This window comes from Panthera tigris, chromosome B1 (genome assembly GCF_018350195.1).
Source record: "Panthera tigris isolate Pti1 chromosome B1, P.tigris_Pti1_mat1.1, whole genome shotgun sequence".
Classification (NCBI taxonomy): domain Eukaryota; kingdom Metazoa; phylum Chordata; class Mammalia; order Carnivora; family Felidae; genus Panthera; species Panthera tigris.
This window is the reverse complement of record NC_056663.1, coordinates 143,033,811-143,061,669: the sequence shown is the minus strand read 5'-3', so window position 1 is coordinate 143,061,669 and position 27,859 is coordinate 143,033,811. Positions and strand designations below refer to the sequence as shown.

Sequence of the window (27,859 nt, the reverse complement as noted above, 5' to 3'; positions counted from 1 at the left end):
GCACAATCACAAGTCATGCAGCAAAGCTGTGAACCCTAACTGCTATGACAGTTTGAATTTTTTTTTTAAGTTTATTTATTTGAGAGAGACAGAGAGAGAGAGAATCTCTGCTGACAGTGCAGAGCCTGGGAGGGGCTCAAACTCACAAACCATGAGGCCACGACCTGAGCTGACATCTAGAGTCAGACACTTAACTGACTAAGCCACCCAGGTGACCCAGCCATTTTGAATTTTATTTACCTCTCTGGAGCTAGACACATGAGGAGACACCCAGTTCAAAAGTGCAAAGAAAAAGAAAGAAGGAAGGAAGGAAGGAAGGAAGGAAGGAAGGAAGGAAGGATGGAAGGGAGGGAGGAAGGAAGGAAAGGAGGAAGGAAGGAGAGTTAGAGATAGAAAAAAAGAGAAAGAAAGAAAGAGAAAGAGAAAAAGAAAGTGAGAAAGAGAGCAGTTTCAGGTCTGATATATTCAAATTTGGACTGGACACTTCCTGTCAAACACTGAAGCTGCCAAAGTTGACTCTGAGAGCCCCTCTCACCAGGCCAGTACAATTTGATCATTAAACTTCAAGATTTTCACAACTATCTCCAGTGACCTGGGGCATCTTTGGGGAAGGTCACGGAATTTCTTCCAAATAAAACCAAAAGTGAACTCAGAAAGTGAACAAGAGAAGTGGTTTTAGAAGCTACTTTCTAATTCTGGGTGGGCAGAAAATTGTCTTTTATTCTAAAGTAACATAGAACAATTTTCTCATCTACCACATCTTCCTATCTAAGAAATCTGAGGCAAAGGCACCAAACTATTTCCAAATGCAACAACTTGCAGAGAGAGACTGACCAGGGCTCTGTGTCCCCTGCAATCTACTCAAACATGCCCAGGGAAGGGAGACCAACACAGCACTCAACACACACAACGGAACCTATCTGACATTAGGAACCTTTTGCTGAGACAAAGCACAGTAGGCTGAAAATATTACAGCATGATGGCAGGCTAAAGAAACCAACCTGATTTCTTTTTCCTCTGTGGCGGCTCAAATGACAAACTAAAAAAACACTCCAAGATTACTATTTAGACTTAAGGCAATTTAAAAAGCGAGGTCTTAACCAAAAAGCCTATACCTGGCATTCAAAAAAATACTTACAGTTTTTTGGATGGACTAAAAGAGCTAAATTGTCTACATAAAATCTGTACAGCAAGGACCTGTTTTCAGCAGGTAAGCCTATATACAAGTAAGAATCTCTTACTCTTGTAACATTGTCCTGTTTTAAGAGAAAATGTAACTCCCATGCCCTGCAGAGTCCTCTATGACCCCAGAGAAGCAGGGACCTATCTCTACTAGAGAACTATTTACACTGTGCTATAAATACACATACAACACACATCGGCCCCCTCCTATGTCCCAAATAGGCTGTGAATGCCTTCTGTGAGGGGTTATGGCTCATTCATTTTTATATCTACAATGACAATTAGTAGGCACAAAACATTTTTTTTTTTGCATGAATGCCAAATGGAAATGAGTTTACACCACCACCACTACTGTTTACATTTCAAACATTCCCACCATTCCCCATCTCCAAAACAATAATGCCAAGTTGCTACCAAGTTTACTGTGTTTTTCACAATACAGTACTTTGGGACTTTTTAATGTAAACAATCATTCTTGATTAATTTTCAAAATAACGATACAAATGTAGCATTTTTCTTGGAATGGAAAACTTGCTTGGAGGTTACTTCATTCTTTTTCTCTTTTTCAAAAGTGCATCTCGTAATGCCAGCTGTAACATAAGAAAAAATATCTAAACATGGGAACTCTTGGGTACCCCATTATACTAATTTGGTTATATGGAGATGTACAACAATGGACTCCGGTCAACAAATCCTCCTGAGATGATTAAGTGTGTGTGTGTGTCTTGGGTGTGTGATACATACTATTTCACGAACTCTCAAGCACTATTCTTTGGTTCCTAGAAATTTTTAAGATGTCTTTTGAATTTCAACAAGGTATGTGTTTTTGTTTGTTTGCTTTATTAAAGCATGTTTGGGGGGTGGAAGTTACTCTACATCTTAAATGTTCAAGCTTTTTGGATTTTATGATTTTAAGGTATTGACTCCTTGCCTTTATTTATATCTGGGTCTTGGAATGTCTTTGTAGATAGAAGAGATCGAGGACAGATACTGAAGGTAGAAAAATTAACAAGTTCATTTTAGCCTAACTTTCATGGCTGAGGAGGTATTTCTCAGACTCATCTGTCTTATAGTCTCATCTGTAAAATATAAAATATAAGATCACAGTACCTGCTCATATTGTTGCACACTGAGTAACAGAGTTAAAAAATGGAAAGCTCTACAGTAAGAACTGTACATTAGCTAATGATGTTGTTGTAACCCAAGGTTACACAGACTTAATTCTGCTCATTAAACTTCGTAATAAAGCACAGGCTACTCGCTATTCTCACACGTATCTGTTTCCTTCTCCCTTCAAATGCCATCATTTGAAAAGTATATTCTCCCTCCTCTTCCTTTACCTTTCCTAAGGCTTCACTGGAAGATCCATCCTCCCCTCGTTCTCTGCCATGTGTTTCACCTGCCTTTTCTATTCTCACCTCTTTTTTACATATTCTATGAGAATATTCTAAAAATTTACAGGAAGACCTCATGTACACTTTCAAGCCATGTAAGATCCCTTTATTTAGAATAAAATATCACCAAGGGACAGAAGGGGTATGAAATGTGATGCTCCGTTCCCAGAGGAAGCTTGAGTGTGTAAAATAATAGAATATACATATTGGTCTCTGCCCCTCGTTCCTGGCATAGAGCTCCTCAAACTTTGGTAATTTCCTAAGTGATAAGAGCATCTCGTTTTAATATTTGTTTTTGACCCTCTCCCTGACACATAGCTCCCCAAACCCCTGTAAATTCCTAAGTGATAAGAGCCCTAGGAGCATCTTTTGTTCTAATGAGGCAACTAGGTGGGCTCCTGGATGGGGGCTGGTCCAAGAAAGACCAAGCCATGATTAGAAACTTGGAATTTTCAGGGCTCCTGGGTGGCTCAGTCAGGTAAGCAGCCAACTGCAGCTTGGGTCATGGTCTTGTAGTTTCGTGAGTTAGAGTCCCGCATCGGGCTCTGTGCTGACAGCTCAGAGCCTGGAGCCTCCTTGGATTCTGTGTCTCCCTCTCTCTCTGCCCCTTTCCCAGTAATGCTCTGTCTTCTTTCAAAAATAAATAAACATTAAAAAAAAAAAAATACCTTGGCATTTTCAGCAATCCCTGCCCTCCCAACATACAAACTTCTCCAGAGAAGAGAAAGAGGCTAGGTACAGAATGAATAATCAATCATACCTATGTGGTGAAGCCTTCAAAAAAAAAACCCTGTAGTGTGAGGTTCTGACAGCTTCCAGACTGGCGAACACATTCACACCAGGAGGGAGATGTACCCCAACTCCACAGGGACAGAAGCTTCTGCATTTGGGGCCCTCCCAGACCCTGCCCTATGTATCTCTTCATCTGGCTATTCATCTGTATCCTTTATCATATACTTTAATAAACTGGTAAACTTAAGTAACGGTTTTCCTGAGTCCTGAAAGCAGCTGTAGCAAATTAATCAAACCCAAGGAGGAGGTGACTAGTCAGAAACACTGGGCTTGAGACTGGTTTCTGAAGTGTGTGCATGTATGCATGTATGCATGCACGAGGTGAGGGAGGAACACTTGGGGAGGTGGTGAGTATAGTCTCATGGGGCTGAGCCCTTAACCTGTGGGATCTGACACTATTTCTAGGAAAACAATGTCAGAATTGAGTTAAATTGTAGGAAACTAGCCAGTACTGCAGAGAACTGCTTGTGTGGGGGAAAAAAAAATCACCACATATTTGGTGACCATAAATGTTAGAAGTGTTCTGTGTGAGTAGAAAAAAAACACACACAAAAGGTAAACTGAACTGAGCTTTTCTATTTTAGGGTCACAGGTCAGTTTTGGAGATGCTCTGAAGTTGCACTGCCCAATACAGTAACCCCTAACTGCATGTGGCTTTTGGACATTTGAAAAATAGCCAGTCCAAACTGAGATGTGCCACAAGTGTAAGACACACACTGGATATCAATTAGTTCAAAAACAAGAAGGTATAGTATCTCACTCATAATTTTTATATTGATTACATACTGAAATGATACTATTTCAGATATATTAGGTTAAATAAGATCTATTACTAAAATTAATTTCACCTTTTTCTTTTTACTTTTTTATTTTAAAATTATACATGTGGTCTGTATTGAGTTTCTATTGGGCAGTGCTGGTCTAGACTGAAGGAGAGAATAAGAAAATTAGGAACCTAGAGTTAAGTTTTATAACAGAGAGACCTTGAAAAAAATATAGAGCAAGGACACATAAACAGAAATTCAGATTAATTTTCGGTTCCAAATGGCAAGAAAATGGGAGAACAAGGAAAAAACATTCTTGAACCAACAAGTGCATATGTCCAATGAACTCTTAAATAAAAAATTCTTTAGTCTTTGAGAGAGGAGCTTCATGACTCAAGAGGTGCTAGCAAGGAACAAAACAAGGCTTCCAAATCAAGGCTTCCAAATCATGCCAAAAAAGGCTCAGTAAAACAACAGAGGAAGTAAGAAGCAGGGGAACACTGTCACAAAATGTAGCAAGGTCACAAAAACTGCATAATGAAAGAAGGAACAAACCATGGTGCAACTCAGTGATTCTATTTCCTCGACCCTCAAATCTTACAAAGGTCTGCTGAAGGATAAGCTAATGGACTGAATCAATTCAACCATGAATTTAAATTGAATTGGCAAAATTCAGGTATTTATAATCTGAAACTGCACCTTTCTTTTCACCTTGATTTCAACAACCTCTATTCAAAATGCTGGCACTTTGTTATTTACATGATGTTGTTGGACATAGTTTAGAACTAGAAAGATTAAATAAGCAGATAGGTAGATTTTAAATGGCACCTTAATTCAGTTGCTACTGCCTGGGTGGCCGCACAAATGAAACGCTGCCCTGGAAAGCTGCCCATTAACATGTCGGTCTGGCACGCTCATCTTTGGCTAGCAACTTAGGAACACTTGTTTCGTCCTAACTCGATTTCCTGGTGATCCTTCAGTATATATTTTAAATATACTCTGGTACACCCTCCGTAGAGAAAGAGACGAAAACATGAATTTGTTTTATTATAGCAAATAAAATAAGCAAGGCAACTGAGTCACACAGGACTACATATAAAAGACCCCAAATGGATAAAATGAAATCCCCAAAACCTGTAAACAAAAGTTTTACAAAAGGGCACATTAGGAAGGATCTTGATATTATGTTTCACAGATGCAATGTCAAGAATTTTAGCATAGGGATGATCTTACGGGCCATCTAGCTTCCACTCCTGCAGTTACAGAGGAGGAAAACAGACTCTCCTTTGGTCACACAGCTGAATCTCAGCCAAGTGAGGTGTAGGATTTACATGCCCTGACCACTTGTCACCTCTCCATGTTCTCTAATAATGCTCCCCATTAATCCTAACACAAGGTCCTAAAAGGCACAACTCTGTTTTGAGTAAAGAAGTGTTAAAATGACAACAGTATTCTAACCAATCAAGCTTCAAGTTGAACTCACCTGCTTTTCTCGGAAGGAACGTTTGTTCTTTGACCGGACATTATGGCTATACCGCATCATCATGAAGTTCTTCTGTTTTTTCTTCTCTTTATTTGTGGAACTAGAAAATGGGTTCATTTTGGTTTTCTTCCTCACAAATTCTTTTCGGTCTGTCTTCCCAGCCTATTAGCATACACAAAAAAACACTTCAAGAGTTATCTAATCCCCATATGTGTCTCCTCCGTGCCAGGCACTCTCCTGGGTGCCAAGGACAAAAAAGATTGATGTAACTCAGTCCTTGCTCTCCAGTGACTCAGTCCAGGGGAGAAATGACCATCATATATTGTAATGGGGCAAGGGAAGCTCAGTAGAAGAAAAGGTCATAATTCAGCTGGTCAGGTCAGAGAAGCTTCCTAGAAAGGGAGACGGGTAAACTGTTTATTATAGGATCAAGGCATTCATGGTGGGAGAAAGGAGGGGAAGGGTAGAGCATTTCAGGAAGGAGGGATAGAATACGAAAAGGTGGGGAAGAAAGAACATGGATTTTTTTTTTTTTCAGTTAAAAAGTTGTATTTTGTTTTTTTATAAATAACATTTAAAAAATATTTTTTAATGTTTATTTTTTTTCCAATATATGAAATTTATTGTCAAATTGGTTTCCATACAACACCCAGTGCTCATCCCAAAAGGTGCCCTCCTCAATACCCATCACCCACCCTCCCCTCCCTCCCACCCCCCATCAACCCTCAGTTTGTTCTCAGTTTTTAACAGTCTCTTTCTTATGCTTTGGCTCTCTCCCACTCTAACCTCTTTTTTTTTTTTTCCTTCCCCTCCCCCATGGGTTTCTGTTAAGTTTCTCAGGATCCACATAAGAGTGAAAACATAAGGTATCTGTCTTTCTCTGTATGGCTTACTTCACTTAGCATCACACTCTCCAGTTCCATCCACGTTGCTACAAAGGGCCATATTTCATTCTTTCTCATTGCCATGTAGTACTCCATTGTGTATATAAACCACAATTTCTTTATCCATTCATCAGTTGATGGACATTTAGGCTCTTTCCATAATTTGGCTATTGCTGAGAGTGCTGCTATAAACACTGGAGTACAAGTGTCCCTATGCATCAGTACTCCTGTATCCCTTGGGTAAATTCCTAGCAGTGCTATTGCTGGGTCATAGGGTAGGTCGATTTTTAATTTTCTGAGGAACCTCCACACTGTTTTCCAGAGTGGCTGCACTAATTTGCATTCCCACCAACAGTGCAATAGGGTTCCCGTTTCTCCACATCCTCTCCAGCATCTATAGTCTCCTGATTTGTTCATTTTGGCCACTCTGACTGGTGTGAGGTGATATCTGAGTGTGGTTTTGATTTGTATTTCTCTGATAAGGAGCGACGTTGAACATCTTTTCATCCGGATGAAATTTGGCCATCCGGATGTCTTCTTTAGAGAAGTGTCTATTAAGAACATGGATTTTTAAACTTATCTAATCAGGTTTCAGTACAAATGGGATGAATGCACAGGGTGACGTGGAATCTAATCAGGTTTCAGTACAATCAGGATGGCCATCCATTCATTTGGCCATCCGGATGTCTTCTTTAGAGAAGTGTCTATTAAGAACATGGATTTTTAAACTTATCTAATCAGGTTTCAGTACAAATGGGATGAATGCACAGGGTGACGTGGAACCAGTATGGGATGGTGCCTAAAACAAATGTATAGAAAAGAAAGCGGAAATAGTAGGCAGTAGGAAATGTTGGAAATGTGCCATCATAGCCACAGCACTTGCCGGAGGCTTTTCATTAGTGACTATTAAACATTCCCCTGCTTTCCTAATAGCTTGGATGCCTCCCAGATACCAGAACACGTAATATTGCCTTTCTGTATTCTACATCTTGTTTTTGATGGTGGTTACATGGTTATCTAGTTGTTAAAACTCATCTAACAGAACACCAAATATCTGTGCATTTTACTCTACGTTAATTATACCTTTATTTAAAACATCAAAATAAAACACTGCCGTTCTGTGGCTATTCACTTTATTTAATTTTTCAGCTTATTTGCTTTTTGTTTGAAGGGAATGATATGCCTCACTTACCATTGCCGTTGCTAGTCTTGTCTCCTTGTCAGACTTTGGTTTTTTATGAAGGCGTTCAATGTCCCGAAGAGAAAGTAACTCACCCCTGAGGTGAAGAACAAATACAATATGAAACAAGGGTGGAACTCCTTTCCCTAACACTTTCATCGTCACATGAGCTGACTGAAGAAGACTTGGTGTATGTGTCGTTTTACCTGGGCTCCTCATCACTATCTATTTCAATGTGTTTCCTCTTTTGGGCCTTCCCTGGTGCAGCGTCAAGTTCTTTCCTCATTTGGGCCATGCGGATTTTCTGGAAGTCTTCCTGAGTTAAAACTCGGCTAGTGCTAACGGCCGCAGCTTTGGCTCTCCGCTCATCCATGGGCATGCTGTTGAGCTTCTTGGACTTGAAAACACACAACAAAGGTTTAAAGAGCTACTAGCTCAAGTGAGAGCTTAGAACCCCAACAAGGCCCACCATGAATCAGGTGTTAATAAACATCCAAGTGATGTACTTGCACAAGGTAATTTTAGGACTTACGATTTCTTGCTGTTCTTCATCAGAAGAGTGGTGCACATCAACCCACTCACCATCGGCATCTGCCTCCTCACTGAGACTGGTGGTCTCCCACCCATCTGTGTGAGAAGCAGCACACTGTTAGTACTCAGGGGGAGTTGAAATAAATCAAGCAAAAGTAAGGTAATCAAAGTCAGTGGAGTTCTACTGACCAAGAATCAAGCAATATTTATTGTTAAATAAGCCACATCAATTTAATTACTTTATGGAATGCATAATAAACATTGACCATGATCTACCATGAGCTAAAATCTTATAATCATTTACCTCTCACAACTCAACAGAAGAGGAACAGACCATACAAGTTACCTGCCCCGAGCCACACTGCTAGAAAACACAGTCTACGATGAAATGAAAATCATGTCTAACTGTAGAGTCCATGATCTTTCCACCAACCCATGTCCATCAAAATTGCACCTGTACATTTATCTTGGCCACACAGCAAGTATCTGACAACTCATCTAAGCATATTTATATATGTTTTTAGAAACTAGTGAGCAACAATCATTCAGACAACTGAAGTCATAGACTCTGGATGTGAAGGAACCTGGTAGATACCTCAATGAAGAGATATTAGTTCTTAATGGAGTCACAGTAAGCTTTCAAAATCACAGACACTTGCAATTTTTCAGTTGTTCCCCATTAGAGTGTCTCAGCTCTTTGGTATAGCATATATACAACCACACCCGATAAGACCCCAATTCTATGTCTAGTCTGGTATCTTGCTATATCCCACCCTGTATCCTACATTAATAACAGTTTCCTAAATACTTCAGGGCTTTGCTCATGCAGAGCTATTTATGAAAAGCCTTCAAGAGCAGGAACCATATCATTCTTCTTCATATTGACAGTGGCTAGCTCCCAAGTAACGCTTTAAAAAGTTTTGTTAATGTAACAAATGAACTAACAGGAAGAAGATGGAACTCTAGCAACCAAGGTAATAAACACTAACTCTGGAAATCAAGTATTCTTCAAAAAGTTCACCAAGCGTTCTTTACCAAGGAGTCTTGGAGGACTGTTTATGACTAACCTTCATTATTTTTTTCTAGGCAAAAACCCAAAAGCCATTATCGTTCCCAAGTGCCCTGCATGATCTTGATAAGGAGCAGCTTCCCTGGAGGATATGAACAGACATCTACACTATAATGTAAGTTTCCTAAGTGCAGGAACGATGGATGCCCTTTGATCCCCAATGCTTGTAACAGTGCTTAGCACATAGTCCTTGCTCAATAAATATCTGCTGAATGAGTGTTCAATCAACATAAAGATTTCAAGGTCAATACAGTACAGGAGTGATTTTATCCTGGAAAATGGTAAAATGAAAATGAACCTTCATCGTTTTCAGCATTCTCTTCTTTTTCAACTTCTAGAACTTCTGCTCCTGGAATGTAATCTTTAGCATCTAATTCTCCATATTCTTGCACTCTTGCTTCTATGGAGGCCTCTGTAGGCTTACCCTAAAGGAAAGGAAATTGTTTTTAATAAGGTTCTTAGAAGGGCACTCAGGTGGCTTAATCATTTAAGTGTCTCTTAATTTCCACTCAGGTCATGATCTCACGGTTGTCAGATTGGGTTCCAAGTTGGGTTCTGCACTGACTGCACAGGGCCTGCTTGGGCTTCTCTCTCTCTCTCTCTCTCTCTCTCTCTGCCCTTCTACACATACATGGTCTCTCTCAAAATAAATAAATAAACTTATAAATATATATTTAAAAAAAGAGTCAGCATCAAAGAGCACATACCAACTACAAAATATTTAAGACAATGGTATTCAATCAATTGTATTCTGAGCTTAAAGAATACAATTAACCAATACTCATAGCCGAAGCATCACAAACACTAAAACTCATCCTGTAGGAAATTATTCTCCCCTTTTAAGACCCTGACCTTTAGATCGACATATGCATATTTCACCTACCCGGAATTTCTTTTGCAACATCTGAGGATTCAGTGTTCGGAAGAGCTGAATCAAAGTTCTAGCAGACATCATCACATCTGTAAAATAACACCTTTAATTAGAAACTCCAGAGCGGGGTGGCTCAGTCGGTTAAGCATCCGACTCTTGATTTCAGCTTAGGTCATGATCTCATGACTCACAGATTGAGTCCTATGTCAGTGCAGAGCCTGCTTGAGATTCTCTCTCCCTCTCGCTGCCCTCCCCCACTCACATGTGAGAGCATGTGCTCTCTCAAAAATAAATAATCATTTTTTAAAAAAGAAAACTCCAGAGCAAAGAGGCTACTGAGAAAAAAGAGTCACTCGATATTTGATCTACAGAGAATAACATGCAACTTACTCTTATCTTTGTGTGTTTTATACTGAGCCAGGTCTTGGAGAAGTTCTTCAGTCATGGCTAGAGGACATCGAGCTGTTATCTCTTTTATAGCATTGATTCTAGAAAAGGAAAATGAATTTAAAAAACCCAAACAGCAATCACAGATGGGTCAGTCTAAGGTTTCCTAAAAAAGACCAAATCAAAGGTACAGAAGTTGGGTTTTATAGGGCTTCTAGGGCCAACCGTACATTGAAAACATACCCACTTCCTGCAGGCACGTTCTACATACCCTACTGTCATGACCTCCCCAGAGTTCTTGTCGGTGACAAAATTGTTGGCCACAGTCATGAGCAATGACTGAATGATCTGAATTGGGAAAAAAAGGAAAGATGAGAGCTGATAAAATGTCTCCACCAACTCAAACACTTGAGGATTAAGGGACAACAGACGATTCACAGTGAAAAACCAGTCTTCCATCTTCATTTTGGGAGTAGGAAGGAATCAAGACTGAGGAAGACAGATAAAAGTATGTTGGGTTTCAGGCTTCTTGGTTATCCTCAGATTAAATTTTGCTTCCCTTCAATATTATTTTCCAATATGGATTTAAAAAATTGTTTTGACCCAGGACAATTCAATGCTATTTTTATCAAAGAAAGGAATGATCAGCTTTGAAAAATATTCACTATAAATTTATCGGTAACTCTTGATCTCCCAAGATTTGGCAATTAAAGTCAGAATTCTCAACAACTTCTCTAAAACAAACTTTGCTCTTCTATAGTAAAAATTTTTTTTCAGTTTCTATAACTAAACTTCTGTATTTATCTCCTTAAGAGTTAGTGTCTCTTCTTCTCACTTTGAAGAAAAGTGACACAGGGGAGCAGTAATCTCTGTGGGAATAGCCACCATGATATACTTAATAGTGGCACTGCTATGCAGACAGAAATAAGGTTTAAGAGTTCTCACCTCTGGGGGTACTAAGTGATGAGATGCTTGGGCAGCAAACAGAAGAATCTTTGTTACCTCTAAAAATGTAAGAGATCAGAAAGATCATAGTCAGTTTATTGCTCTGCCTCTCAGGACTAAGAGCAAACATGGGAAGCATATTCTGGCCCTTAATGCTACTGCTAAGTCTAGCTGGAACGCCCAACCCTCAGGTGTCTGCATGGCTCACTCTTTCACTTCCGTCAGGTCCTTGCTCAACAGCTGCCTTATCAAAATGTCTTTCCAGACATAATCTAATTAGAATCTACCGCAGTGCTCCCTATTATCTTAACTCTGCTTTCTTTTTACTCAAAAGACTTATCTTCACTTGGACACTGGACACATAGTACTCTCTGGATCTCCCTCCAGAATGCAAGCTCTACAAAGGTGAGGGCACTCTTTCATGCTCACTGTGAAATTCTGAGTGTCTAACTCAGTGCCCAGATTAGAAATCACTAAATGAATGAATGACTACGAACATAAATACATACACACACTCTCTTTGAAAGGGGCAGGCAGTATAAATTAGGCAAAAGAAAGAAGTGAGATGAATCCTAATTTGCCATGTATTTGCCTGGTCTTTTTTATTTCTATACTTTGCAGGACTGAAGTGAGGATCTGATGAGATGCTGTATGTAAAGCACTTTGCACAGTGCGTAGCACGGCACTGAGCTTGGCTCAGGTTAGATGTTCAACAAATGCTGGCTTCCTTCTTATCTTGGTTTAAGTTTAAAGGCAAAACAACCATCTCTTCTTTCCTGCTCTTATGTTGTTTTTATGTGCAAATATAGGAGGGCAATGATAACAATAAGATAAAATCCTGATATCTGTTACAAAGTTACAGTAGAAGGTCAGATTTCTTTTCTCACAATTTTCTACCTGAGTATTCATGGTATTACAAAAAGACTTGCTTTAAGAATCCAGTTTTTTGTTTTCCAAAAATAACTTTATTAAGTTGATGAGAACAATGAACCCACAGCAGATTGTGGGAAAGAAAACATAGGGGTTTCTCTCTCCTTCTCTGAAACACACTCCTAATTCTTTAATAATTCCAGAACAAAAGACTGGGATGGCTACTCTAACCCAAGGCCACCAAAGGAAAATGGCAAGTGGGAGGCTTACCTCTTTGGTGGGGCTGCAGAAATCTTTGCACAAAGGGATAGAAGTTGAAGAGAAAAAGCTGCAGAAAGAATGCACTGACTTTAATATTTACGTAACTGCAGCTGTAGAGTTTCATTTCTCCCTAACACAATTTTATCATCACGTTCAACTAACTGGGGATCATTTTTTACTTTTGATTTTTCTCAACAAGCATTCATGCCCCAAGACGATTTGACGTGCTGTATTACCCAAGGAAAGGGAGCCTATGCTGCTATCCTCATTATATCAAGAAAGAAGAAAGTATATGCAGAATAAACCAGAGGAGGGGAAAAGTCAACCCAATGTAACATTCTTCTACTTTTAAAACTGGTGTGGCTGCAGAACGAATTTTTTTTAAGTCTTCAAAGATAAAGAGGATTACCAGAAGGAAAAGCAATGATATTAAGGCTTCAAAGTAAGGGATAAAATAGTAATTCAAATCTGAATAGCGCCTGGTATAATTTCATCACCCAAACCCTACAGTTCTCATTTTATTACCGGACACCAGTCCAATAACACTGGAGGAATTACTCTGAGATCTATATTTTAGGGAGAAAGCACTAGCACTCTGGAGTCTACCTAAATGAAAGTGACAGGATCTAGTTATTAAAGCAACTGTATTCTTTTTTTAAAAAACAGCAGTACAGTTCACAAGCAATATTATATTAGTTTCAGGTGTACAACATAGTGATTTGATATTTAAATATATGAAAAAATGTTCACCAAACCAGCTGTAATCTTGAACTTCAGGAAGAGAAACTATGGAGATGGACTGCTCTTTCTCAAAGTTCATCATATCAGAATAAATTAATTATTTTTTTCTATTTAGCCACAGAGCAAAACCAAGACTGGACAAGTAACAAGGAAGATTTACGTTCAATATAAAAATGGACGCTCAATTACAGTCAGTTGTGAAACTCTAGTTATCATTTCTATCAAACCATGCTTAAGTTACACATCACTTCTGCTTTCCGATCAAGCTCAAATTCAGGTCTGACAGGAAATTTCTGCACAAACATAACATAAATTGACCTGGTAATCCTGCTGTTGGACTATAGCTCATGGAGAAAAAGCATTCTATTCACTAAAATGTTAAGTCTTAGGAAAAGGGAACAAGTGCTTTCATTCATGGGTACTTTCATCTTTAACAATGTATGTCGACACTGCTAGATTTTCAGTAAACCTGTTTTACTTTTTTTTCCTTAAAAAAAAAAAAAAACTTTTTGAAGAAAGTAACACATCCCATGATGTAGAGAGCAGTACATCTCAAGAGCAAAATGATAGGCAACAACCTCAATGGCCATTTCTTCAGTGGTCTAACTTTTTGGAAATCTCTCCTTTTCTACAACAGCAGTCTATGAGTATGTGTGAAGTTTCCATGTGTATACCATATGTATGTATGTATGTGTGTGTGCGTGTGTGTGTGTGTGTGTGTATATATATAAAATGTGTGTGTGTACACATATATGTGTGCATATGTATAAATGTGTGTGTGTGTATATATCTATACACACAATATATATGTGTATGTGTGTGTGTATGTATGTGTGTGTGTGTGTGTGTGTGTGTAGATCCACACACACAATACCACCAAGGAGCTCCTGTAATTTAATTCAGTATCAAATAAATGACAAGAGAATTCAACTCTGCAAACATGACAACCTCCTTACCAGAGTGGTCTGAAAGTCAGGAAAGCTATAAAGAGGTAAAAAAACTGCTAAATGTAGTAATAATCAATAAAAATATCCAGTTTACGTTGGCTCAGAAAAATGTATATGCAAAACAAATAGTAGAAACACAGAACACAAAACAGTCTGTCCATAAACTGAATATATGTACAATTTAACATCCGTACTTACTGATAAGAAAACAAAATGATAAAAACAGCTACTTTCAGAGTGAAAGATTTTATTCTTCTGTAAATTATATGGGTTTAAGTGGTTTTAAGAGATAAAAGTAAGCCACAGTTCTACCTTAATGGCTTTCCTTTTACCATGAATGATTCTACTTCTAATATTCACCAAAATGAGAAACATAATGGAATGCAAACCTCGTGAATTCCCACCAATCTGGAGATGAGGTTCATGAGCATCATTTTCACCTCAAACCTCTCCTTAGAGCTCTCTAGCTGCTTTAGTAGTTTTTCTGCAAAATCTGGAAAGGAGAGTGTCAGAGAAGTCCACTGTAAGTCCACAGTCTATACAACATTGTCTAACAGGTGTAGAGAAAGGTAGCGGTTAGATCAGTGACTGGTACAGTTGAACCTGAGAACACTCTGCTAAACCAGGATGGTAAGAACAGCAGTATGACGGAAGGTGAAGAGATTCACACACAGGTGAATATACTGTCAATGGTGCTCAAAGTCAAGTCTTAAGTCCCCCAAATTTTAGCATCAACATCTTGAATGACTGTTTGGAGCTCCACTTAACAGTTCGCTAGAGCGTGCCTCCCAAAGCGTGGTCTGCAGACCAGCAGTAGTGGGTCCACCTGGTAGCTTGCTAGAAACACAGAATCTCAGGCCCCACCCTAGACCTACTAAATCAGAATCTGCACCAACAAAAGACTATCAATTTTTCATTTAGTCAAGTACAATGTCCTAGCGCTATGTTGTTGTTAAAGACATGAAGCAAAGAGCTATTCTTCCACATTGGCTATATCCAACCAGTAACAACTAAACAATTACTGATTGTCTAGTAAGTGCCAGGGATCTTATATTCCCTGGTAACAGGCAGAGATAAGGCCAAAAAGGAACTTGGGAAGTCATAATTATAATACCTTGGGGATCATGAATCAAATGAATAGCTGAAAAGTTAAACACCTCTGGTTTTTTCTTCTTTTTTTGTTTCTGCAATAAAGTGAGAGGAAAAACATTTACATTACATCAGACTATTGGGGGCGGGGAACCCACAACAAATCTGTTCCAAAAACCTTTCTTTCAACTAGAACAAAAGGTGGTTTTTATCTTTTAACATTAAACCTCAGGAATGTTCCAGCAAATAGCACCTGTTAAGACTTAAAGGAATTTAGAAATATAAACAAAAAAACACAGAAGGGCCAAATTAATGAGTTTTCAGAATAACCAAATATAACAAAATTTAAAATGTATTTTATTTGTGTACTCTCCTGAGAAGGTAAGTTTAGCAAAAATACCCTAATATAGGTCATCTTGCTTAGGACAAGTGAAAAGTGAATTTAAGCAAATTAATTTATTCAAGGTATAGATTTTGCTAGAGTTGAAAACATTTAGTCACCTAAAAAACTAGTACTTAAAAATTCATTACACATTTCTAAGTCTTTCAGAAATGCTATTTCTTCGTTTCAAATTCTTAACAGCTTCCATTAAAAACCCCATATTCTATAGTCTAATCACTCCTACCACATTTTCCAGGTATGAGTCTCACCTTGAGCACTTTCATAGCCTTTTCCAACCTTTTCTTGTTTTTGGAACTTTTTTTCCCTGTGGCATATTGCACTAGCAGGTCTCTTGCTGTTGGTCCTTCATCCTGAAGAAGAGACTACTTTGTAAACAAGGAAAATCTGCACAGAAGCAAATGGTAAACCTTTCAAAGACTTCTGTGTACTTATGCTCTGCAACCACTATAAAAAATGAGCATGACTTAAAATTCAATAAAAAGTATCTGCTCATGTGTACAAACAGGTACATACAAAGATTTTCACTGCAACACTTATTTTTGCTTTTATATTTTGCTTTCAATTTTATCAAAGTATAGAATACAACTTTGTTTTTAATTGAAAGAAATTGGAAATAATATCATGAGGAAAATGCTTAAGCTATAATACATTCATATTCTGAAATATGTGAAGGTTAAAACAATGAGGTAGATCTGTATGTACTTAGAAGATCTAAATGCATCAGTATATCTATATATATGACACAAAGAAAGCAGTTGCAGAGTAATATATATGTTATTTATGTATATTTCAAAGACCTAATATACACATAAGACAATACACACACATCCTTATATAAATACACAGGAAACAGGATGGTTATCTGTGAAGATGGAACTAGGAAGTGGAAATAAGACAAGGTTAAGAAAACTTTTATTGTATCTAGAATATCTGAAATCTTTTACAATAAGAATATATTGTTCATACATTACTTAATAAAATAATTAAATGAATTAAAAGATCTTATTATAAATTCCAGTATTCTTATTACCAAAATGCTAAAATGGGAAAGGGTATTTTTTCTTAGAATTTCTTCTTTTTGATTTTAATAAAAAAATATTAAGTTTATTTATTCATTTTGAGAGAGCGAGTGAGTGCGCAACCAAGTGAGGGAGGGACAGAGAGGGAGAGAGAGAATCTTAAGCAGCCTCCACTCTGTTAATGCAGAGCCCAATGTGGGGCTGGAACTCACGAACCGTGAGATCACGATCTGAGCAAAAATCAAGAGTTGGACACTTAACCGACTGCACCACTCAGGCACCCCTAAAAAATATTTTTTAATAAAAAAATTTCACGACATCATAAATCTTGATTTTGCCTTTTAAAGATGCCATGATATTATTCCTCTCCTTCTCTGAATTCTCTATAATGTTGACATAATCTCAAAAAATATGCTGGCAGCAATTTCCATTCTAAGTTTATATAGTGAGATAAAGGTTAGCTTTGGAACTAAGAACAAGGCTGAATGAGTTTAACTTTTATTAGTTCTTTAGCCAATCTTAGTGAATGTAAGTGACAAATTCTAAACGATAAAATCTCAGCATGGCAGAACACAATAAAAGATAAAGGCGACATGTAAGTTTCTTTCTAACTTGAGCAGTCATGGATTTTACAATCTGTACTGAAAGCAAAAATGAAATCTGATAGACTGTAAACCTAAGAAAGCATCTACTGTTGAACGTATAACCTCAGACTCTGAGTCGCTGTCCTGTTTCTCCTCTTCATCTTTCCCAAGGAAAAATGTCAAAGCAGCAACTAATATCTAAAGACCAATCAGAGCAAAAGTCAGTGACTCACCCCAGCTTACAACAAAGAATAAATACTTTTGTTTACACATTATTCATGCACAGAACTAGGATCTGAAGGAACAAAATCAGACTGGTGGGATATGGGCTCATTTTTCTCAATTAAAACAATGTTTTAATAATGCTATTTGTCCTAAAAATATATATAATTTTAAAAAATCTTTAGATAAAAACATCCAGGCTCTACATAGTTGTTATCTTTCAAGTAGATTGCCAAGAATTTATTTCTATATCCAGCCACCAACCCACCCCCCACCACCAAAAAAGTGACATTGTAGCCCTTCTAACAGAAAGTCTAACATATTCTTAAATTTCTTTCAGCTGTGCTTTGGCCCAACAAAAGAACAGTCAAGAATTATAGGATGAAACAAAATAAACACTAAGGCATCATTTAGTACAAAGCATTTAAAGAACTCCTAACTTTATTTGCCGCCTCTAAAGGACAGATGAACCAGGGAAGCAGCCCAAGCACAAAGAGAGCATTACTAAGCACGAACTGCATGCCCTACGCTACCTCTTCCCCACACAGCCATCTCCTCCACTTTCCATCTGGAAATGACTACAGACACATACCTTAGTGACCTTAGAGAAACACGCGGTTGTTATCACATTGACAGTTTTGGCATCATTCCTGGGGTAAGACAAATGAAGGTTTTCAAAGTGAATTTTCATTCTACTGCATTTCATAGCATTGACAATGGCACAAAATAAACAATATATATTTCTTTCTTTTGTTTTTGAGAGAGAGATAGATCATGTGTGCAAACGCACGTAAGTGGGACAGGGACAGAGGGGAAGAGAGGGAGAATCTTAAGCCAGGGTCCACGCTCAACCCAGAGAATGATGGGTTCAATCCCGTGACCCTGGGATCATGACCTGGACAAAATTAAGAGCTGAATGCATAACTGAGCCACTCAGGTGCCCCTAAACAATAAAATATATTTCTGACAGGTTAGAATCCACAGTTTAAATAGTCATGGGTTACAAAGGAAGAAAAAAAAAGTCATAGATTGCTAAATGCTAAATAGTCAACCACAGGTGAACATTTAAACTTTAGCCCAGTCTTCTGTCAGAAAATTATGCAGCCATTTTTAAGATAGATTTTTTTTTGAAGAATTTTTAATGACATAGGAACCTATTTAAGATAAGTGAAATTAAAAAATGAATACAGGGGCGCTTTGGTGGCTCAGTCGGTTAAGTGTCCAACTTCGGCTCAGGTCATGATCTCATGGTTCATAAGTTCGAGCCCCACGTCAGGCTCTGTGCTGACAGCTCAGAGCCTGGAGCCTGCTTCAGATTCTGTGTCTTTCCCGCTCTCTGCCTCTCCCCTGCTTGCACTCTAAGAAATAAAATGAAAACATTTAAAAAAATTAAAAAAAAATGAATAGAAACTTATTAGTGTAGCAAAATTCCAACCATATTTAAAAATTCACATTAAAGAAAAGACAGGAGACAGTATCATAAACTGTTAACGGTGATCATCTCTGGGTGGTGAAACTATCAAAAAATTAAAAAAAAAACCTTTCTAGCTTCTCCAATTTTTTTTTGTTGCGATGAATATTACTTTTATAGTAAAATAAAAATTAGCAAATAAGAAAAGCAAAAAACATGAATCAGGAGCAATGTATCAATAAACCAAAGTTTACAGAACATGGTATTTCATACAGAGGATAAAGTGACTTAAAAATTTTCAGAGTGGCAAAGTAGAAATAGCACAGATTTGAGAGTCTGACATCCAAGTTTTTTTTTTTTTAATGTTTATTTATTTTGTGTGAGAGAGAGCAAGTGAGTGAGTAGGGGGAAGGGGCAGAGAGAGGGAGAGCGAGAATCCCAAGCAGGCTCTGTGCTGTCAGCGCAGGGCCCAACATGGGGTTTGATCTCACAAACCATGAGATCATGACCTGAGCAGAAATCAAAAGTCAGACACTTAACTGAGCCACCCAGGTACCCCCGATATCCAGGTTTTAATTTCAGCTCTGTCCTTGGCTAGCTACTAAGCTTAAACTCTATGAACTTTAGTTTTGTTACCTGTAAAATGGGGATAATTCCAGATAAGCTGAATTATGTTATTCTAAAGGTTGAACAAGGTAACGAGATATAGGTGCTCAAGAAATGGCAGCCAATGTTACTAGTTATTTGGATTGCTCTATATTTTTATTTCCAACTTAATTTATGACAGATATATTAAAGAGCTCAAGATCAAGAAAAATATTTGTGTATGTGCTCTGTAGTAATTCTAAATGAATATGAGTCTATTTCTCAAGAGACAATTACGTATATATTACCAGATGTTTCTTCTGTAGAGTTCAATCATCACATCCAAAGATATCTTGGCTGCAGTTGCATTGCTATCTCTTAACATGGTATACATGAAATTCTGCAACACCTAAAGAAAATGAGGAGAAGGAAGACTCAATACACTGCTGGTACAATGCTGCAAACATGGGAAACAAAAGGGTACTTACTATGTTCACTTTATTGTTCTTGTGTTTTGCATTTATATTCTTGATATCAGTGACAATATGTGTGTATAAAGTCTGAGGAAAAGAAACAAAAACACATACACGTTAACCAACGTTTCTAGTCTTGCCCATGAGTAATTCGGAAAAAAGTACAAATGTAGGGGAAAGTTTAATTTTATTCACTTTTCATTCTCTAACAAGACACCATAAACAAAACAAAAAGCAACAGCTAAAATGTAAAAGAAAGTTGCCCTGAAAAGTAAACATGGAGTTACCATATAACCCAACAATTACACTCCTAGTTACATATCCAAGAAAAAATGAAAATATATTTCCACACCTATGTCCACACAAATACTCACAGCAGCAGCATCCACAATAACCAAAAAGTGGAAACAACCCAATAGTCCATTAACTGATGAATGGACAAACAGAATGTGGTATACTCACATAATGGAATAAATTTGGTAACAAAAAGGAATGAAGTACCGATAAATGCAACAGCACAGATGAACCTTGAAAGCATTATGCTGAGTGAAAGAAGCCATACACATACACTACAATATTGTGTGATTCCATTCATATGAAATACCCGGAGTAGGTAAATCTGTAGAGACCGAAAGTAGACTGGTGGCTGCCTAGGCCTGACAGAGATGAGGAAATGGGAAGCTACTGCTAATGGGAGGAGTGTTTCTTTTTGAGGGGGGATAAAAATATTCTAAAATTGATTGTGTGATGGTTGCAAATTCTGCCAATATACTAAAAATCGTTGAACTGTACACTTTCAATAGATGAATCGTACGTGAATTATATCACAATAAAATTGTTACTTAAAAAAAGGAAAGTTGCTCCACTTACTTAGCCCCTAATGCATGCAAGATGATACTGGCAATACAAATATCACCTACACTTGGAAAAAATTTATTTATTTGAGAGAGCAAACAGCACAACCAGGAGAGAGAGGCAGAGGTAGAGACAGAATCTTAAGCAGGCTCCAAGCCCAGTGCAGAGTGCGCCACAGGGCTCAGCGTGCGCCTGGGATCATGACCTGAGCCGAAATCAAGAGTCATTTGCTCGACCTACTGAGTCACCTAAGGGGCCCTCCAGTTAATAAAATGTAAACTTAAATTTTTCTTTCGTAAATTTCTTTCACAAACCTTCAGCTTCTAGGCTGGCTTATACAAGCAAACACTAGTCATAGGGAAATATTTATAACAAAAAAAAGTAGTGTTTTGGGAGACCCGTTGGGGGTTGTTACAGCTATGAGTGTCCAGTCCATGCTCTGATTTAGTTAGTCAGTATAGTACAGTGGGAAAAGGCTTGGGTTCTGGAGCCATATTGCCTGGGTTTATACTCCTGCTTCCCCACTAACATGTCCCATGATTCTAGGATGTTACTCTCTCTTTGTGCGTTAGCCTTTTCATCTGTAAAATAACAGTAATAATGAACCTTCTCTCATTTTGTAAGTAAACAAATATATAAGAAGCTCTGGTAGCTGGCAAAAAGCAAGCACTCATTAAATGTTAGCTATTACCACCATATTGTATGCAAACAAGCATCAATTTTTTTCCTATTAAAATTATTAACTATACCAAGAATTCACTCTACAAGTTTAATGTTACGGCAAGGGAAAATGTGGAGATATAAGGGGGGGGAAGCAATTTTGCCCTTTACCTTTCGCAGAAGCTTATCATGGCAACGCAGAAGTTCAAAGAAGAGTTCTAGCAAACTTGATGGATTGATGAGATTCTTGTTTCTCAGCAAGATTAAAGCTTTGCAAAATGTCTAAGTAAGGAAAAGAAAACATACTATAAAATAATGATGATGAAATTAAAATGAGAAAATGGAGTACATATATCCCAAGAAAGTGTGATATCTTCTACTAACTAGGCACCATTTTGGGCATCAGAATAGTACAGTCAATAGTACAGTCTTTGCCCTCGCGCACCTTACACTGGGAGTGGGACAGACAAGCAAGGAAGCACCTAAACAGTTGTATCTCAGATAATGATACGTGTCATGAAGAAAGTAAAACAGGGTAATATAACTGATACACAGTGACTGACGGAGGGCTACTTAAGGAAGTGTCAAGATATGACAAACCCCTACGTGATCAATGAATGCACAGAAGTAAGAAAGGTGTGGTAACAAGAACAGAATAATCTGGAATCATCAACCTGGTTTGTGACCTTACAAGGCGTTCCTTGGAAGTATCATTAGTACCAAGAATTGCCCAACAGTACCTGCAGCACGGCTGCTTACCACCGACTTTCACGAGTACCCTTATCGCCCAAGGTTTGGTTTCTACCAACTGTTCTCCATTAATGGAACGAGTAATCCTTGGAGAATTGTTGATTCCAAGTCTTGGGGCAGGAAAAGCAGTAAAAAGGGGTTTGGAACTATTTCTGCCAGAATGTAAGGATGCTTTCAAAAATATCAGGGGCTTTGGTAAAAGGACTGAGAAGCTCCCACTGGCCAGGTGATAACAATTTGGACTAAAAATAATTAAGGCTTAAAAAAAGAAATGAACAAAAGGCATAAAAAGGTTACAGTGTCAAAGAAAGATAAAAAAGTCATTTTACTGATTTTATTAAATGAAAGTTAATATACATAGATATTTTGTTTCTTCCATTAAGAAACACAGTCAGTTCTAGCTGTGTAAGCAGGAAAGAGTGAACAAAAACTTGGGAATGACTCAAAAAGTCCTGGGGAAGAAACAAACACACTAGGTAGTAAGTCCAGTAATTGATAAGGACTGGTGGTTATCACCATCACCAATTAAAATGAGGATCTACCAGTTTGTTCCAAATGATTCCTTTAAAGAGGAATGCTAATTACACAGACTCAATCCTTTGTGTCTTAGCAAAGGAAATCTCTATTATTTTTTAAGCCTATTAATCATCATAAGAAATGACAAAGAAACATGCACACATTACTTATTTAACAACGCCTGCAGACCAGTTTAGTTGGTACTGTTAGACACACAAAACTTAAAGAAAATCTAATTATAGTACTTGGAAAGACACTAGGTCTCTATACTCAAAATCTCAAATCTGTATGATCTATAGGGACTCGAAAAGTTTCATGACATAAGTAAAAGTCTTTTGACTAATAGTTTGAGTTTGAAGTCTCTTGGGCTGTGCTGCCAGCCAAGTGAGAGCTGCCAAGTGAGAGTCATTCAGTTTGCAACCCAGAGCCTGAAACCTTGACTTGTCTGAGATGGTATTCTTTTTCTGTTGGGCCTAATCAAATTAATAAAATCCTAAAGAATTATAAAAATGGTAGAATTAGAAAAATCCTGGGAAAATGTAAGAGTAAGAAACAAAGCTGAATCTCTAGACTTAGCATTGTACAAGTTTTGGCAAAGGATATTAATATATTTTGTGATCATAATATTTGTGTTAAGTTCTACCTGCTGTAGAGTGTAGAGGTATCTGAAAAGCAGATGTATGAAATCTGAAAATGCCTTAGGCTGAGTTTCCTAGCAGCAGAGCCAGATTCATTGCAGTGATTTGTCCAGGCTATGCTCTCTTCTAGAAGGGAAGTAAAGGAAGCAGGACAGGGCAGAGAAAAGAAAAGCTGAGGAAGGATATGTCCTTGGCTGGAGACCAGCTTTAGTCCAATCACAGAGAAGTCCTGGAGCACAAATTGCAACATGAAGTTGGACCCACGTTGAGGGAAGAGCCAGGCTTTTGTATCTCTGGGTTAGTCAGGTACAACCTGTAGGCTGGGAGGGCAACCTCCCAGGTGCTAGGGCTCTCATTTAGCTGAAGACAAGACACCAGAGAGAGGGCAGCTGGGGGCCATCAGCAGCCCACATTCACCACCAGTGACGGAAATGGGAGCACTAGGCTGGTAAGGGGGATCTCAGCCAGGACACAATAACAACCACTACAGTGACAATGGGTTGAATGCTCCAACTGGCCAGTTAATGAATAAATTTATTAAATTCAGCATTACGGGAGTGCTCCTAGTCAATTCCAGCTTGGCATTGCCCAGTTGGAACTGAATTTTACTCAAACTCTTCAAATTAAAAAATAAGTGAATCAAAACCGTAAGCTAAATTAGGGCTCTTAATGCATTTGAGATTTGAATGACTAGAAGGAATGAACCACGTATTCAGAAGAGGTAAAAGAGCTTCCTGGCAGCGTTAGCATGCTGGAAGAACAGAAAGATCACAGAGAGGAGAGCAGCATTCTGCTACAGGAGACGAGGTCAAAAACACTGGCAAGAAGCAGATCATGTAGGGACTTATAGGCCATGTTAATAAGTTTGAGTTTTACTCTAAGTATAAATGAGAAGCCACAGAAAGATTTTAAGGAATTTGTGACACATTCTGATTTATGTTTTAAGATGTTTAGCTGAGGCTGTTCTCATTTAAACACATAATACATGCACATATAAACAACACAATTTATCAAATCCAAATACTAGACCCACCATTCGAAGATCTGGATCCAAGACAGTGTGATTGTAGGAAAGAAGATCTTTCAGCTCTTGAGGAAAGTTACTTAAATGTTCTGGATAGCAGTGACCAATCTGTAACAAAGCAAAGGCTCTTCTGAAGTTTCTTTTTCTCTCCTACAATTCATATGCACATATTTATGATGTTCTGAAAAAGGAGAGTAAAAGGCTATGTTTCATAGAAGTAGCTAGTTCCAAATCATTTCTTTTTTATTCTACATGCTAATCTCTCTGACCTCTTTCATTGTTCTTGCAGTATTAGTAAAATATGTGTGATGTTGTTTAAAATCTGCTCTTATGATGAATTTGAAAAAAAAAAACAGTCTGAAAGTTTTGCTTTGGTTGGTTCTGCAAAAAGCTCTAGTGAAATCTTCTAATTCAACTCAGGAAGAAAATAACATTTGTAAGAAACGGAAACAAAAAAATATTTTTTTTACATTAAGTTTCCATTCCTGAATGGAATAAGGTTGGGTACTACTGGAAAGATATTCTGCAAACTGTGAAACAACTGGTCTTTGTTTTAGAAATTGTTTGTTTTCAGAATTATTATTATTTGTTTTCAGAAATTATTATCTTACCTGTGCCATAAACATCACCAGCTCTGCCAGTTCTTTGCTGGGTTTATTTGGTTGTAATTTGAAAATCTCCACATTGGATTTGTAGTGATTATACTGCTGTAGAAACTGTAGGAAAACAAGATATAAGTTAGTCACCTCCTATTATATGACTTTTTCAGTAAAAAATGAGAAATTACTTAGTACTAAGACATCTCTGATAGTGGCACGGAGAAAAAGACATGGCAAAGGTGTCCAGAAACATCTTTTCCTTATCTGTACCCTTCAAAATAAGATTCCAAAAAAACTGATACATCAAATTTTTCTAAAGACCCTTTCCCTTATCATTAGAAATTTAGGTGGTATGGTGTAAAGAACATTAAAGCAAGAGTCAAAAACTCAGATTCTGGATCTATTCTGCCATTTATTATCCAAATGACCCTTACTACATTTTCTGTGCATATGAGCACTCGCAGCAGCAGAAAAATATTGGGTCAGAAAGTGTAAATTATATCACAACTATACAACTCTGCCGTCAAAATTACCATCTTCTTTTAAGGCACAAAAATAATGATAATAGCTTCCACTTACTCAGCAATTGTAATATGTCAAAGTCATTATGTGCATTTTCTCATTTAATTATGTTTAATTCTAACAACAACACAATCTAATGTTGGAACTTACCAGGCCTCAGTTCCATGCCCTACATCTACTCATCATTCCTAGACCACAGCTTTAAATTGTGAGTGTATGAGAGCGACACTATGAATATTTCTTTATATTAGCAGTCCTTACTGGTCCAGTGAACTCCAAATCCATAACTCCAACTGCCTGACATCTGTTGTCTCGATCTCTAATAGACATCTTAAACCTAGCATGGTCAAAAAACATAACTCTTGATTTCCCCAAACAAAACTCTTAGGTCCCCAGCTTTCTCCAAGAGCAGGGATCAAGAAAAGGAACTACCGCCCCTCCATGCTTCAGATAAGACCCTACTCTCTTGACTCCATACCGCCGTTGTGACAGGAGTATGGAAAGAGCCCCAGAACTCGGTGTGCTGCTGCTAAGATCTTTATCTCACTTCTCCCCCCTTCCTACCCGTGGCTCAGCCACTAATATATGCCTTAAGATGATGAGAACTAATATCATTACACCCTTTATGTTCATCAGTCACCACAATTATACAAGGCTCCCAGGACATCCCTTATTCCCCTCTAGTCCCCAGACCAAGAACTCTTCGGTGGGGTCAGGGCATTATATTTTTTAAAGTAGCCCAGTCATTCTGATGCTCTATTGAAACCTGTTTCTCTCCTAACACACTGCTACCTCGTTTTCTTCCGCCCAGCATTGCTGAGCCAGTAGGTGTCCTCTCTGCTCCTCGGTGCTACTTCCAGAGCACTGGCATCCCTCCAGACCAGTACCCTTTTCTGCACTTAACTGTCCCCACTGCCAGCTTTGAATCCTATGTCTGGAGGTCCATTTCCGGCTCTCAGAAACAGATGTTCGACCCAAGGCATTCTAACATACAATTCATCAAGTGTTACAGACTTCCTCAACTTAGGGGTTTCTGAAAGGAAAGGCTGATAAATCTGCATGGAAGTTGGAGGTTGGGGGGCGGGGCTATCTGTCTCTCCACCTCTGTGAGGTTGGGAGATAAACCCCTTTTCTTTCCTCCCGAGGGACTCCTGTACCTAGCAGGAGAACTTTGGGCGAACCAGGATCCCAGCTCCACTCCACTCCTTCCCCCTGCTACTGTCTAAACCAGTCACACCCCGGTCTGTAGCGGCGCCGCGTCGCACTCCCACCTCCTCGATGTAGGCCGGCGGATCCCGCTTGATCAGATTCTGTAACTGCGGCAAGTTGCTGGGCAGCTTGTTATTGTTTCTGTTAGACATGCTGGCTACTGACTGGATCCGCCAGGAGCAGTGTTAAGAAACCTCACACCGCCTGCCACCACCAACCGAATCAGCTACAGGTGGGAATCCTGCTTCCGAGTACGACCGGAAATAGCACATGGGACACTCGGTAGGCAGCGCCATCTTGGTTCTTAAAAAAAAAAAAAAAAAAGCCAGACTACGGGAGCCTCCGAGTGTCAAATTTACTCCCAGTCCCGAAATGCGCTGCAGTGGTTTACGCGAGGTTTTTGGGGGGCGTGGAGGGGGGGCTGGAGGGGACGTTTTCTACCCTTGGCCAAACACTCCTACTTAACGTTTTGAAATAATATGAAATGCAAAGATTTTTTTTTTTTTTACCACACATATTAGTTTATCTCGTCATTCAGACACTCCTATGAGATTGACACATGAGGATTAATCGTTTTTTAAATCCCACAGCCTAAAAAGCTTTTTCCTTTGGGAGTAGATAGCACTATCCTATTTTAGAGTTGCGGGGGTGGTGGGAAGGAGGGATGAGGAGAGACGCCTGGGTGGCTCAGTCGGTTGAGCCTCCGACTTTGGCTCAAGTCATGATCCAAAGGCCGGTGAGTTACAGCCCCGCGTGGGGCTTTGTGCTGACAGCTCGGAGCCTGAAGCCTGCTTGGGATTTTGTCTCCCTCTCTTTGCCCCTCCCCTGCGCGCGCTCTCCCTCTCTCTCTCCAAATAAACATAAAAGAAGATTAAAAAAAAAAAAAAAAAAAAAAAAGAGCAATGAGGAGCGTAAGTTATTTTTTTGGTATAACTTTAAATACTGTTTTTGTTTTGTTTTTGGTTGTTTCAACTCCCCCCTGACCTACACAAGGTAAAA

The 27,859-nt window shown here is 38.5% G+C and overlaps 1 protein-coding gene across 2 annotated transcripts; it reads right to left on the bottom strand.

The window, feature by feature from the left end:
* Nucleotides 1-372: 372 nt before the first annotated feature.
* SDAD1 (SDA1 domain containing 1) lies at nt 373-27,148 on the bottom strand. Of its 2 annotated transcripts, XR_006216939.1 has the most exons (23): nt 26,923-27,148; nt 25,142-25,246; nt 24,540-24,638; nt 21,774-21,884; nt 20,103-20,174; nt 19,923-20,023; nt 18,211-18,268; nt 17,520-17,594; nt 16,042-16,143; nt 15,416-15,485; nt 14,691-14,794; nt 12,623-12,680; nt 11,483-11,541; nt 10,809-10,885; nt 10,541-10,638; nt 10,163-10,239; nt 9,578-9,704; nt 8,212-8,306; nt 7,886-8,076; nt 7,692-7,776; nt 5,616-5,777; nt 4,961-5,141; nt 373-1,772 (listed from the first exon to the last, which is right to left on the bottom strand). XR_006216939.1 is itself a non-coding variant. In XM_042984366.1 (22 exons), exons 1-22 carry the CDS (start codon nt 27,010-27,012, stop codon nt 1,725-1,727), a joined length of 2,064 nt encoding a protein of 687 aa, XP_042840300.1. In that variant the 5' UTR covers nt 27,013-27,148; the 3' UTR covers nt 373-1,724. The 2 variants fall into 2 exon arrangements, 1 of the variants encoding a protein (XP_042840300.1); XM_042984366.1 differs by lacking the exon at nt 4,961-5,141.
* Between the last annotated feature and the right edge of the window lie 711 nt (nt 27,149-27,859).